This window comes from Bombyx mandarina, chromosome 09 (assembly GCF_030267445.1).
Source record: "Bombyx mandarina strain Sakado chromosome 09, ASM3026744v2".
In the NCBI taxonomy this organism is placed as follows: Eukaryota; Metazoa; Arthropoda; class Insecta; order Lepidoptera; family Bombycidae; genus Bombyx; species Bombyx mandarina.
The window spans coordinates 3608674-3621749 of record NC_143216.1 but is presented as its reverse complement, the minus strand read 5'-3'; the positions used below and the strand labels follow the sequence as shown (position 1 = coordinate 3621749).

Genomic DNA, 13076 nt, shown 5'->3' with positions numbered 1-13076 from the left:
AGATAAATATTTGAACCTGGTGATAGGACCTCTTGTGAATCCGCGCGGGTAGGTACCACCTTACCGCCTTACCTATTTCTACCGTGAAGCAGTAATGCATTTCGGTCTGAAGGGTAGGGCAGCCGTTGTAACTATACTGAGATCTTAGAACTTATATCTCAAGGTGGGTGGCACATTTACGTTGTAGATGTCTATGGGATCCAGTAACCACTTAACACCAGGTGAGCTGTGAGCTCGTCCACCCAACTAAGCAATAAAAAAATCTCCAGGGTACCCTCATATAATCCACACTCACAAAGAGAATGGTCTAAGACTCTAATTTTAGCAAGAAAAACAGGGGAGCAAACATCACCAGCCAAGTCTAATACAGATAACAGCTGAGAGTTTTTTTTACAGAATTGACGATAGGAAGAAAACCAGGGTTTAGAGGGAATGTTGTATGTTACCAAAATGCTTACCTCTCTGGACTATTGCTAAATATTGGATCCAGCGGTTGATGTAACATTTTTTTACTTTCTAAAAGCTTTAATGATTTTTAAGTTGCAATTTAACATTTGTATTTTAATTTGTTTGTAATCTCAGTAGGAAGCTCTCCGTACTCGCCCAGTGACGCTGATATGGTCTCTCAAGACCATCAGATTAGGTAGGAAAAAAAATCTCTCCACTACCAACTACATCCCTTTGAAACTAAACACGGGCTGTCATGCCCATGTTAACTGTAAATTGAATTTTTCTTTTATTTTTATACGGTTTGTTAAGTCGTGAGAATTGTTAGAAATTATTCCACTCTCTTTTTATTATCTCTTTTCAGATACCAGAGCCCATAAGCATAATGGTGTTGAAAGAGTCCTTAGCAATGAGCAGTAGCTTTTCTGTGGTCTTGTCATTGCTGACGTCTATGAGTGACACTGACCAAATGTAGATTGACCTTCAAAGGCAATAAAAAACAAGACTTCTTGAATTTCAAGTTTTATTTAAAATCTAAACAGGATAATTCGTACATGATACATCTAAGTTTATGATACTGGTGCTTAAATTTTTTCTGCAATTGATTCTTACTGATACTCATTAAATGAACAGCTTAGAATAGTAATTACAAATAACAGTAGGGGTCTCCATAAATTATAAGTTTTCGAAGTACACATAATAAGAGAGAATCTAGGATTTTATAAGATCAACTAGGTATGTGTTGGTTTGTCAGGGTAAAGTTAAAATAATACTCATAAATTTGAAACTTTTAGGATATAATTACATAGTCACCAATTCACAGTTTACACATATTAATTAACTATACAGTTTTAGGAACAACCTTCTTAATATTCACTACTCCTCTTTGAGTCCCTTAAACTTTCCGTTGTAGTAGGGTATATTTGCGACGAATACTTTCCAGTCCGTGAAATAAAGGAGCGTTACAAAAGCAGCACCGCCGAACCCTCCGGCTGAAGACAGGAATGCGGTGGCGATTTCCAGATGTTTCTTGCCCACACGAACCATTTTTAAATAGTTCTTGGTACTTTTTTAGTTGGTAACCGTATGAAATAAATTGTCTAACTTGTTACGTAAATTTTTACAGATGACAATTATTGTCAAGAGACTTTTTTAAAGACAACTGTAATTGACAAAGGAGAAATAGCATAATACGTACCGGTAAAATGGTGCGATTAGGGACAAATTCAAACTTTATAACTTATTTTAAGGTAGTTGTTGATGTATATAATGCTATATCAGGATCAAAATGATTGAGTCTTGGGGGCATCTTTGTTGTCCAATTTATAACTATGCAACTAGCATTCCAGTTTAAGCAAAAAAAGCAAAAATAGGTGTAATCCCTATTTACCCGGAAATTGCGGTTAATTGGGACGGAATGAGAAATTTGCTAGGGTGGGCACTACTTGGTTTTAATTTATTTATTTATTTAGTTGCACCAACAAAGTGATCATCAATAAAAAACATTGAAAAACTGACACTCTGAACAAATATTAAATACTTTATTATGTATTTGTATATATATGTATTGCTTAGACATTTTTGTCTACCTTGAGATTTCATTGTTCTTATTACATGTCTGTGCAAAATCGACTTACTTAAATTAAATTGCTTAGCTATTTCAACTAAAGACTTATTCCCAATTAAGCAATTTCCCAATTGCTGTTTTTAATATTAAGGGATAATACCTCTTATAAGGCTTTGCACTCTTTGATACGTACACGCGAGGCATATCTAAAAATAGAAAACAATACGTAACTGATAATATAAATATTTACCAAACAATAAAATAACACATTGATAATTTTGAATAAAAGTTCTAGACAAAAACATCATGAATAAACCAGATTTTTAACAACAAATTTAACAATATTGTTATAACTACATAGACAACCCTAGAAACCTGTACCTATTTATACTTAGGTCGTTTCCATTTCACGTATTCTCATCCCAATTGACCCCTTTTTCGTTGTTATTTGTACCTAAGACGTCCCCAATATCCCCAAAGACAACAAATTTTTACATGTATTTTTATTTTATCAAATACATTAAAACCAATAACAACTGAGACTGACCTTTAATATATATGATGGTTCAAACACTAAATAACGTTATAAATCACAGTCGTCTTCTATTATTATCAAATAAATAAAAGAGAGCAAAGTTTCTAGCACTAAAATAATTACCACCACAGGAAGTTAATTTGAAACGCGATTTTTTATAAGTTAGCAGCTATTATCATGCATATTCAGAGTTGTTTTGTAAACTTTCAACATTCTATTATTAAACTACAAGAAATGGAAGATTTTGCAACGAATATAAAACTAATATTGAGTGTCGAAAGATTTTCCCGGTTTTTTCCCGATTCGCCTCTCAATCCCTAATCGCCCCATTTTACGGTACTGTTACGGCCAATTCTTTTTTAAGATTTTTGTAATAAAAATGTTAAGAAATAATATTATGTAGATATATTTTTTAAAGATGTACTGTAATGAAACTTGATGAATAGAATCCAGTCTATGCTATATTATCATTTAATATGCTGGTGCACAGTTCAAATCTAGGTCGTTCGTAAATAAAAGTATTAAAATTAAATTATACAATATGCTTATAAAGTGAAAAGATCTTGTAAGCTTGTTCTAGATGCCCTTAAGCACGCAATAAAATCTAAAGAACCCATTTGTAGACATGAGGTCTGAATTTCGATTGTATGACTACTTCGCAGTAGAAATAGGTAGGTAGCTGTGTGCATCTAATATCGTATATAAAGTTTATTATACATGCATATATTAAACACCTAGTATCACGGGTAATAGTTTAACAAATTTAAAATTTTGGTGGATGAGGATGACATAATTTATACAGTAACTTCTTTATGCACCGAATACCGAATAACTTTTCTTAAAAAGTCACTTTACGTCGAAATAGTTAATAAAACAAAAAAAAACTTATTATGACGGTTCAGTAGATCTCAATGAGATAATTAAAGATTAGAGCTCTTTCAAAAAGTGCTTGGAATGGAGCTCTTAGTAAATTCCAACCGTCACACTGAGAGGTTAATTCTTTTCATCTTACCAGTGTTGATGTATTATCATCGCTAATTTATTTGAATTTCATTTCAAAAGCAGTATTTAGTTTCCTTTTATTCGCTTTTTGGACAAGAGATGGTTTAAGCCTATTGTTAAGACTAGGTTGTGTAATCTATATGCCCTTAGCCCGTGTAATCGATTTTTCAAACAAAAAGCAAACTGGATTTGAAGTCTATTAAAATAGCTTACAAAATACAAAAGTACAAAACGTAGCTCCTAATAGCTAGTTGAGCTTATTACTAAAAACTAAGTGGTACCAAAAAAGAAAAGAATGTATTAGACATATTCAGTTTGTTTCTTAAATCTTTGGTCATGTGGGACACAAACGCATATTTGAGCGCATTGACGCCTAAATTCTATGTAGCATTAACAGGCACTTCGTCTTTGATATCAGGACTCATTCTTATTTTCGAATGGTGGTATTTTAGAAAATACGGTACCTCATTTATAGAACAAGTATCGCTATCACATCTTGGACCATGGTTAGGTGGCGGCAATGAGACGGATAATTCAAATACTAATACAAACAATACAGCTAGTAATGAATGCAAAGTTTGGCGGAATCCTATGGCTTTATTGCGAGGCGCTGAGTATGGGAGACTTTGGAGTGCCGCAAGGCGAGCTCCACTCACCTATTACGATATGAATTTATCAGCTCAAGACCATCAGGCCTGGTTTAGCTGTGGAGGAGATGTAAGTTTTCTATTTAGGTTAAACTTTTATAGATGCTTACAGAGATAGATTGAGTATGTTTAGTAATCAATTTTAAAGACAAAAGAGTACCCTTATGTTGAGAATGATTTAAAATAGTGCATTTTTATTCAGTATTTACAGTCTATTTATTCAAAAATCCCACACTAGGATTATAATTTAAATAACAAACAGTTCTAAACTGTATATCAAGTGAAGAGTCGGTGTTAATAGATACCATATATATTGTGATAATTCTGTCTAATGCACTAGATTGAAAATCAGGGCCCTGCAACAGCTATACTTTAAGACTAATATTTTTTGGGATAGAAAATAGCGACATCTTCCAGCGGTTGCCCCTAAACTTATATGTTGTTAAAGTTAAGACATTTAATTATTGTGTAACTAAACACAGAAAATAAAAAAATAATAAATCATACAAGTCTTTATTTGTTATAGAAATATTGATTAAATTTTATCAATTAGTGTTTTCTGAAAGCTTCAAAATCCTTCATTAAAAATAAAGTATAGGATAGGTAATATGTTACTGCCATCTACAAGAGCAATGAGAAACTAATCGAAGCGAAGCCATCTAGTAGCCGATGCCCGTAAACATTTTTGTTGAGTGCTTGAGTGGTTTATCTATAACTAGTTTATTCAAAATTACTACTATCTATTTGAAATAAAATTGTTTGTAATATTAATCCCTATAATTGTCACATATATTGCAGAAAGAGCTAAAGGATTTTTGAGAGAAAAGTCTAATAAAAAATATTAATTTAAAAAAAATTCAAAATCAAATAAATTCACATTCTAAATTCGAATTCTGTACAGGTCTATACCTAATACCTATAATCAACTTTGCAATAGTCTGTATTCTGATGCTCTGCATTAAGAGAGAAGTTAATGAAATTAAAAATTCACAATTTTGATTTACAGCAAAGTCCTGTGGAAGAAGCAATGAATCGTGCATGGCGTGAACGTGAACCTACAGCCCGTGTGGCAGCTGCTCGCACTGCACTAGCTAGAGATCCAGACTGTGCTGCTGCATTGTTGTTACTGGCAGAGGAAGATTCACCGACAGTACAAGAGGTATGAGATGATAAAGGGATCATTAATCTTTATGCTAATGATGGTAGAGGAATGTTGAGCTATCATCAAAAGACAGACATATTATAGTACTTTGGGTCCAAATAGATAGATTTAAACTTTGTGTTTGACTTTGTGTTTGATGTTGAATTAACAATAATATTTTGTTGATATTTGTGAATAGAATAATCTTTTTTATATGTAATTATATAATATGTTATAATAGTTTCAAGGTATAATATTCTTACATTCAAAATTTTTGTCTTAGAATTTAACCACAATCATTTACCTGTATTATGTAAAAACACGGTGATTTGAAACTTTGTCTCCAATGGTTATCTGAAATTATTCTTTGATTTGCAGGCTGAACGTGTACTGAAGAGAGCTTGGCGAGCAGCTGAGGCGTCTTGGAGAGCGCACGCAGCAGCTGGATCTGCATATGCTAGCGCAGCCCGACGTGATGCGGCCGTGCTAGCCCACGTCAAGCGTCGAGTTGCTATGTGCGCTCGTCGTCTCGGCAAACTCCGCGACGCCGCTAGAATGTTCCGCGAACTAACGCGAGACGCTCCTCCCGCCCTCCACGCAATGTCACTCCATGAAAACTTGATAGAGGTGCTGTTGGAGCAGAGGCTGTATGCGGACGCGGCTGCTGTTGTTGCGAGATTTGAAGACGCAGGTGCTCCGCCTTCAGCAGCGTTATTGTACACGGCCGCGTTGTTGAGAGCACGTGCTGCCGTCGGCGTTGGTGCACGTCCCGGAGCAGAGGTCATTGCTCTGGAGGTCTGTAACTGTCTGTCTGACGAAAAGCCATATAATAATTATAAATTAAGTTTTACTGGTGGTAGGACCTCATGTGAGTGCGCGCGGATGGGTACTACCACCCTACCTATTTCTGCCGTGAAACAGTAATGCGTTTCGGCTTGAAGGGTGGGGCAGCCGTTGTAACTATACTTGAGACCTTAGAACATATATCTCAAGGTGGGTGGTGCATTTACGTCGTAGATGTCTATGGGTTCCAGTAACCACTTAAAACCAGGTGGGCTGTGAGCTCGTCCACCCATCTAAGCAATAAAAAAAACAAATAGTATTTTTGCGATTCTTTCCTTGACAAAAAGCTATGTAATAATTATACATTTATAATAAGCAGCATACAATTTCAATGGTAACTTGGTATGTAATGTGGAGAATGTGTTATTAAATAATTGTACACATGGTAAGTTTATCTAACTGGATGATATTCTATTTCTAAGTTGATCTTATTACAATATTATCATCATCTTCACTCTGTGGGTAGGAATAATAAAGCTATTTATCCAGTTTTCGTTGTTACAAAAAGTTATCCAAGCATAATCCTGTGTGATAAAACAATAAAAAATATTGGAAAAATATATATTTTGATTGCGATTAGATTTATTAACATTGGTGTTAATCTGTATAATCAATGGCAGTGTTTCATTTTGTTTTATTTTCAGGCAATACGTCGCGCTATCGAGTTCAATCCTCACGTGCCCGAGTACCTATTAGAATTGCGCGCTTTAACTTTACCACCTGAGCACGTGTTGCGTCGCGGCGACAGCGAAGCGGTCGCGTACGCGTTTTTCCACTTGCGACACTGGCGGAACGCGGAGGGCGCGCTGCGGCTCGTGGCGGCGGCGTGGGCGGGCGCGGAGCGGGCGGGCGCGGGGGCGGGCGCGGGGTGCGCGGCGTGCGCGGACCGCGAGCTGCTGGCGCCGCACCACGCCATGTCCGCATTCCCGCGCCGCCGCGCCGCGCTCCTCCCACTGGCGGCAGCGCTGTGTGCGGGCTGCGCCGTGCTGGCGCTGGCGGCGCACCGGTGGCCGGCGCATGCGCACGCGCTTCTCGACCCGCGCCGCCTCCACTCCCTGTTAGCGGCCGTCTGATCGCTGTGGCCGGACGCGCCGGCTTCAGACACAGAAAACTGAACTTTAAGTTTTCTTCACTGTGTTTATTTGAACTATTCTTTTTTATAAAGAAATGTGGATTAAATTATCACGTTGACTACAGTGTAGGTCCCCGGTGCCCTACGTGGCGCACTGAAGTAACTACGTCGATTTTAAAGTGAAACTTTACATCGTCTCAAACTTTTTCGCCTGTGTGTTGCATGTCGCGTGACGGTCGGCCGCGGAGTAGGGATAAAGTGAAAGGTGCTCGTCAGAGCAGCCAAGGCCAATATGGCGGCGCCTATAGTTCGCAGCAGCTGACCGTGTAGTGTATAGACTATTACTCATTTGTGCAAGTGCTCTACGCAATTTTGTTTGTTTTTGTCAGTGTTTAATGTAAATGTTGTTTGTTAGAGTTAAATGTCTATAATGTGAAAAAAAAGTTTCACTTTTACCGTGGTTTCATAAAACCACACAATCCTTTTTTTTGTGACTAAGGAACCGGGATTGACCAAATTTGCCTACTTTTGTTTGTTAATGTATGTTTTAGTCTTGTAAGTCTCTTAAAAATAGATTGTTTCTCAGCGGCGTCTTAGTAAAAAGAGTCTTGAAGAGAGAAACCGAAATAATTACTTCAGTGCGCCCCGTAGGGCACCGGTGACCTACACGACAGTTTACGTGTTAAACAAAATCTCTTGTGACTTTTAAAACGTTTTCTCACTGTTTTTATTTGAACTATTTGTTTTTTATAAAGCCTTGTGGCTTGAATGAACGAAATCTCTTTGACTTTTAAAACTTTTAGTTCCGATCGATCATCAAATGCGTTTAAAACGTCGAAAGTTTGTAGTGCGTATTGAAAATAAATCGGCAAGTGAAGTTTAGTGATCCGACAAAAACAATTGTGAAATATTAATTATAGACTTTAGTGTTGTGGTATTTGTCTCTGTCCTAGTGATGTTTCTGAATGTGCTAGTATTTATTGAATGTTTGACGTAATAATTAATAATTTAACTGAATAAATTACTAATCGAATATCTTATTAATGTAGTTTAATTTACCATTGTTTTAGTTGAGGCACTAATATTTTGATATCATTGTCGTTACTAAGTATAGATGGGGGGATAAAACCACAAACTTCGTAGTGTTAAGTGGTTATCGAAGTCCCTAAGTATCATTGTGTATGAGATATGAGGTCGAAGTCATTGTATATGAGATATGAGGTCGAAGTCATTGTATATTGTAACAGCTGAGCCACGATTTGAAACGGAATACGTCATGACCAAATAGGTCGTGCTGAGTATTCAGAAAACTCGAGTACTTTTGCGGATAGTACTTAGTGGCAGCTACTTGGCTCTGTCCCTGACATTGCTGACGTCTATAAGCGACGTAACCATTTACCATCAGTTGGGCCGTATTCTCGTCTGCCTACAAAGAGAATAAAAAAGATGGGTAGTGCCAACAGAGTTGATGCTTTTGACATGTAGTGTTGGCGCCGCCTATTAAGGATTCCATGGACAACCCACCGCACGAATATCTCGGCCCTACAACAGCTTAAAATGGAGAAAGCTCAACGCCACTCGCTGCGGAGCACTCGTCATCAGATATGATGTGAACTGTGTGGTTAGTGCGAGCTTTTTAACGTTCTCGATAGCGTAAAAGTTAACTCATATTTGTATGCAGTTTATCACTGGTGGTAGGACCTCTTGGGAGTCCGCACGGGTAGGTACCAACACCCCGCCAATTTCCTCCGTGAAGCAGTAATGCGTTTCGGTTCGAAGGGTGGGGTAGCCGTTGTAACTATACTGAGAACTTAGAACTTATATCTCGAGGTGGGTGGCGCGTTTACGTTGTAGATGTCTATGGGCTCCAGTAACCACTTAACACCAGGTGGGCTGTGAGCTCGTACACCCATCTAAGCAATAAAAAAAAAACAGCGCTCCTAGCGGCAAATGTAGGCAAACGCTCCAACTCCATACAAATTGAGTTAACTTTTACGCTATCGAGAACGTTAAAAAACTCGCACTGAGCACACTGACAGTCGCATCACTCAATGACAGTACATCGGATGCCTTACACCGGGTAATAATATTGACGATACTGTTTTTTTTTCTATTTTCTTTGAGTACTTATTTGTCAGGCAACCTCAACTCTCTTTCAAAGTTGCGAAAGCCGGCGTCACAGTCGTACTTTCATGAACTTCACTGCGGTACGACAGAAGGAACGGTTGGATGTGTTTATCCCAATCCCTTTGCCTATTCTCCACAATTTTCGCCAGATATCTCTCCAATGTTGGATTAAACCATTCCACCACTTCATCAGATTGCGGGTGATAAGTTGTGCTTCTAGTTTTGTGGATACCCAAGACTCTGCAAGTCTCTTGAAATACCTGGGACTCGAAGCTCCTTCCTTGGTCACTGTGTATTTCTAGGGGCACTCCAAGCAGACAGAACACTTCGCTTATTACTTTATTAGCGATCGTCGAGGCTTCTTGATTAGGAAAAGCGAAGACTGCGGACCACTTTGTGAAGTAATCCATCACCACCATGAAGTACCTACTTGTTACCACTGTCACTTTCCGGGAACGGGTTGGTGACGTAAATGATTATTAGTGACAAGTCACATATAAGTATAAACTGGTTGGTATATTTATATTATAAAACCACTTCATTCCTTCTACGAAGCGTTGAGACGTTTTAAACGGTAAATAGAATTTTTAAATATTTCATTTATTACTTGTGTTGTTTTGCGAAAGTTATTCAAAAATATTCAAACCTACACGTCTTTATCGTTAGATTGTTCGTTCCATTCGTATTTTATTATCGGTATCTAAAAGATAAAATTTCAGGGAGGAACCTTTATGTATAATGTGGGCGACAAAAGATAAAGAAAGGGACAAAGGCAACTTTTACAAAAATCACAGCGGAATCACTTTCGATGACGGGTTATTACAATGTTATTCGTTATTATTCTATCGAGGATACACCAAATAATATTTTTATGATAATCAAGTGCCTTCTGGTTCTCGCGGCTACGACCACGAAGGATAATCTTGTAGGTCGTTGCTCGCTAGGAGTTGTCAGGCGCTTCGTCAGTTGAGCGGTGGCACTCCGCCGGAGCGGATGTGTTTGTTTTCGAGATATTTATTTTGAAACTCGGTTCGTAGATCGCGAAATTTTATCTTACAGCGTTTCACTTACTTTGGTTATAATTTTGTGATTAGAAATTAAACAATGAAAGTTGCGGTTCTTCGTTTGAGCGCGTATTTTGATTTTATTTTTAAATTTGGATATTGATTGTTAATAATTGTAAGTTATTAAAAATGTGTTAACTGTGAAAAGAAAATATATGGTTCGTAAATACTTTTGGAATCACACACACAACAACCGCATATTTTATACATTAGTTATTGAACAAGAAAATGTTGGAAACGTATCGAAAGTTCTTTAAAGTGATCGCAGTAAGGGACGCTTTTTGTTTGTTTAAGCTGTGATTTGATAAGCCGTCGTTACGAAGTATAAAGTGAGGAAGTTTCTTGCGTGGTGCGTATGCGCGGGCGCCGTGAAGCCGTCTCGTAGCCGGCAGGTTTGTTTAGTACCTACTACAAAGATAAATCGTCTTCTGGCATTAAAGCTGTATAGGTAATGTCAAAACTTACTAATTTTACAGGAGAGTGTTTTCAAGGTTTAATATGTTGTGATATTTGCTTCGTTACATTGTTCATAGTAAGGGATCGGTTATTTAGCTAAGGGTACAGTCGTCTATTGTTTTTTTTTTGCTTATGTGGGTGGACGAGCTCACGGCCCACCTGGTGTTAAGCGGTTACCGGAGCTCATAGACATCTACAACGTAAATGCCGCCACCCACCTTGAGATATAAGTTCTAAGGTCTCAGTATAGTTACAACGGCTCCCCCACCCTTCAAACCGAAACGCATTACTGCACGGGCAACGACTACTTATGTTTTGTTTTTAATACGCTTTTATTAGCCTCAGACGTATGTATGTTAGTATGTAACGGAATCTTTGAACATGATTATGACCCCCATCAAAACGTCGGATTAACTCGACATTTGGCATATTTATTAAGGACCGATGACAATTCAATATTTAAGAAATAAAATTGAATAAATGAAATTCAACTAAAAAATGAAAAATAAATAATAGTTTAAAAAAAAATATGCTTTTATAGAAAATCCAAAGAATAGAATAAAAATTTTTTTTTTTATAATTTTGAATTAAAAATAGTGTAAGAAAAAATGATTTTATTGTAAAAAAAAGCGTGGGGTGCATGGTATCAGTAGCTATAATAAATATTTTATGAACAGACTAGCTGACCCGGCAGAATTCGTAGTGCCTCAATTGATAAAAGAGATAAACTTTTGTATAAAATAAACTTAAAACAAACAAAAGGAATCCGTCCGACGGGGGACACATCAAAGAGAAAAAATAAATGTTATTTTTATTTAATTCCGAGCATTTTCATAATTATCTACCTTTTAAACCTTCTCTGGACTTCTACAAATAATTCAAGACCAAAATTAGCCAAATCGGTCCGACCGTTCTCGAGTTTTAGCGAGACTAACGAACAGCAATTCATTTTTATATATATTTAAAGAGATATGAGTAGAAGAGTTATTTTGATAATATCTCGAAAAGCCCCCACGCTTTTTTACAATAAAATAAATTTTTTTTACACTAATTTTAATTCATTTTTATTAAAATTTATTTTCGAATTTTTAGTTGGATTTTCTATAAAAGCGTATTGTTTTAGTTTGTTTTAAATTATTATTTATTACGTATAATAATTTGGTTTTCTCAATTATTTGTTGTTCAGATCGGATGCACGGGCGTAGGCAGCGGCACGATGGCGGCGCGCCGCCTCGTGCTCAACGGACTGACGGCAGAAGTGGAGGCCGAGGCGGCCGACTGCGGCGACGGCTCCCCGGACTCGCTCGAGTTCTACCACGAGCTCGAACTCTACCGGCAGCTGTTGGCCATGCCACCGGCGTCCCCGCCACCCCGACGCGCTCGCACCCCAGACCCTGCACCAACTGAGAGACGAGATGGTATGTTTCTTTTTATGATTGAAGAATTACTGGTGGCCCGGAGGCCTTCCCAGTTTCACCTGGACAGGTGGGCGAGCAAAGGCTCAGTCAGGAGGGGTGGGATTTGCTAACAGCTGTCCGAGCGCCTAACAACTCACAGCCCACCGGGTTTTAAGTGGTTACTGGAGCCCACAGACATCTACAACGTAAATGCGCCACCTACCTTGAGATATAAGTTCTAAGGTCTCAAGTATAGTTACAACGGCTGTCCCACCCTTCAAACCGAAACGCATTACTGCTTCACGGCAGAAATAGGCAGGGTGGTGGTACCTACCCATGCGGACTCACAAGAGGTCTTAACACCAGTAAAAACTCGTTAGATATTGTATTTTAAATGTATGTATGTGTATGTATTTTAAAACTCTTTAGTTTTCTATACCTTGAACATATTAGGTCTCTAAACCTAAGCAACAGTCAGTCGATTAAGAATTTCTTTGTTAGCGTTATGAAATTGTTACAGAAGGAGCCCCTCGTCGCAGCCGCACGCCGGGAACGGCAGCACGTAAAGTCAAAAAGGTTTCAGCCCCTTTGGTACCCCTTGCACCGCTCGTCGACCATCCGCGACCTGTCACAAGACCTGCCAGGGTGAGTTTAGATTACGATATAAAATAAAAAATAAATAATAGTTTTGAAAAAAACTAACAAAATAACGCTTTTATAGGAAATCCAATAAAAAAATAGAAAATAAATTTTAATTAATTTGTATTAAAAATTGTGT

The 13076-nt window shown here is 37.7% G+C and overlaps 3 protein-coding genes across 3 annotated transcripts in view; 2 read left to right on the top strand and 1 right to left on the bottom strand.

The window, feature by feature from the left end:
* Positions 1 to 1227: 1227 nt before the first annotated feature.
* Positions 1228 to 1580, bottom strand: Uqcr11 (ubiquinol-cytochrome c reductase, complex III subunit XI). The gene has a single exon (XM_028171473.2). It carries the CDS (start codon positions 1492 to 1494, stop codon positions 1324 to 1326), a length of 171 nt encoding a protein of 56 aa, XP_028027274.2. The 5' UTR covers positions 1495 to 1580; the 3' UTR covers positions 1228 to 1323.
* Positions 1581 to 3743: 2163 nt separating this feature from the next.
* Positions 3744 to 8032, top strand: LOC114240772 (protein ST7 homolog). The gene is made up of 4 exons (XM_028171448.2): positions 3744 to 4268; positions 5205 to 5357; positions 5718 to 6134; positions 6827 to 8032. Exons 1-4 carry the CDS (start codon positions 3888 to 3890, stop codon positions 7253 to 7255), a joined length of 1380 nt encoding a protein of 459 aa, XP_028027249.1. The 5' UTR covers positions 3744 to 3887; the 3' UTR covers positions 7256 to 8032.
* A 2327-nt stretch (positions 8033 to 10359) lies between these two features.
* LOC114240815 (EGFR adapter protein) overlaps positions 10360 to 13076 on the top strand; it is a 316447-nt gene continuing 313730 nt past the window's right edge. Inside the window, exons 1-3 of the mRNA XM_089729671.1 lie at positions 10360 to 10837; positions 12088 to 12319; positions 12819 to 12943. Coding sequence (XP_089585797.1) covers positions 12118 to 12319; positions 12819 to 12943 — 327 coding nt within the window. The 5' untranslated portion in view covers positions 10360 to 10837; positions 12088 to 12117. The remainder of the gene's footprint in view (positions 10838 to 12087; positions 12320 to 12818; positions 12944 to 13076) is intronic.

Excerpts from the sequence above, each read along its gene's own strand:
- Uqcr11 (XM_028171473.2), bottom strand. The coding sequence starts at position 1,494 with ATGGTTCGTGTGGGCAAGAAACATCTGGAAATCGCCACCGCATTCCTG.
- LOC114240772 (XM_028171448.2), top strand. The coding sequence starts at position 3,888 with ATGTGGGACACAAACGCATATTTGAGCGCATTGACGCCTAAATTCTAT. Across the intron at positions 5,358-5,717 it reads ATTCACCGACAGTACAAGAG|GCTGAACGTGTACTGAAGAG; the intron begins GTATGAGATGAT and ends TTTGATTTGCAG. Across the intron at positions 6,135-6,826 it reads CAGAGGTCATTGCTCTGGAG|GCAATACGTCGCGCTATCGA; the intron begins GTCTGTAACTGT and ends TTTTATTTTCAG.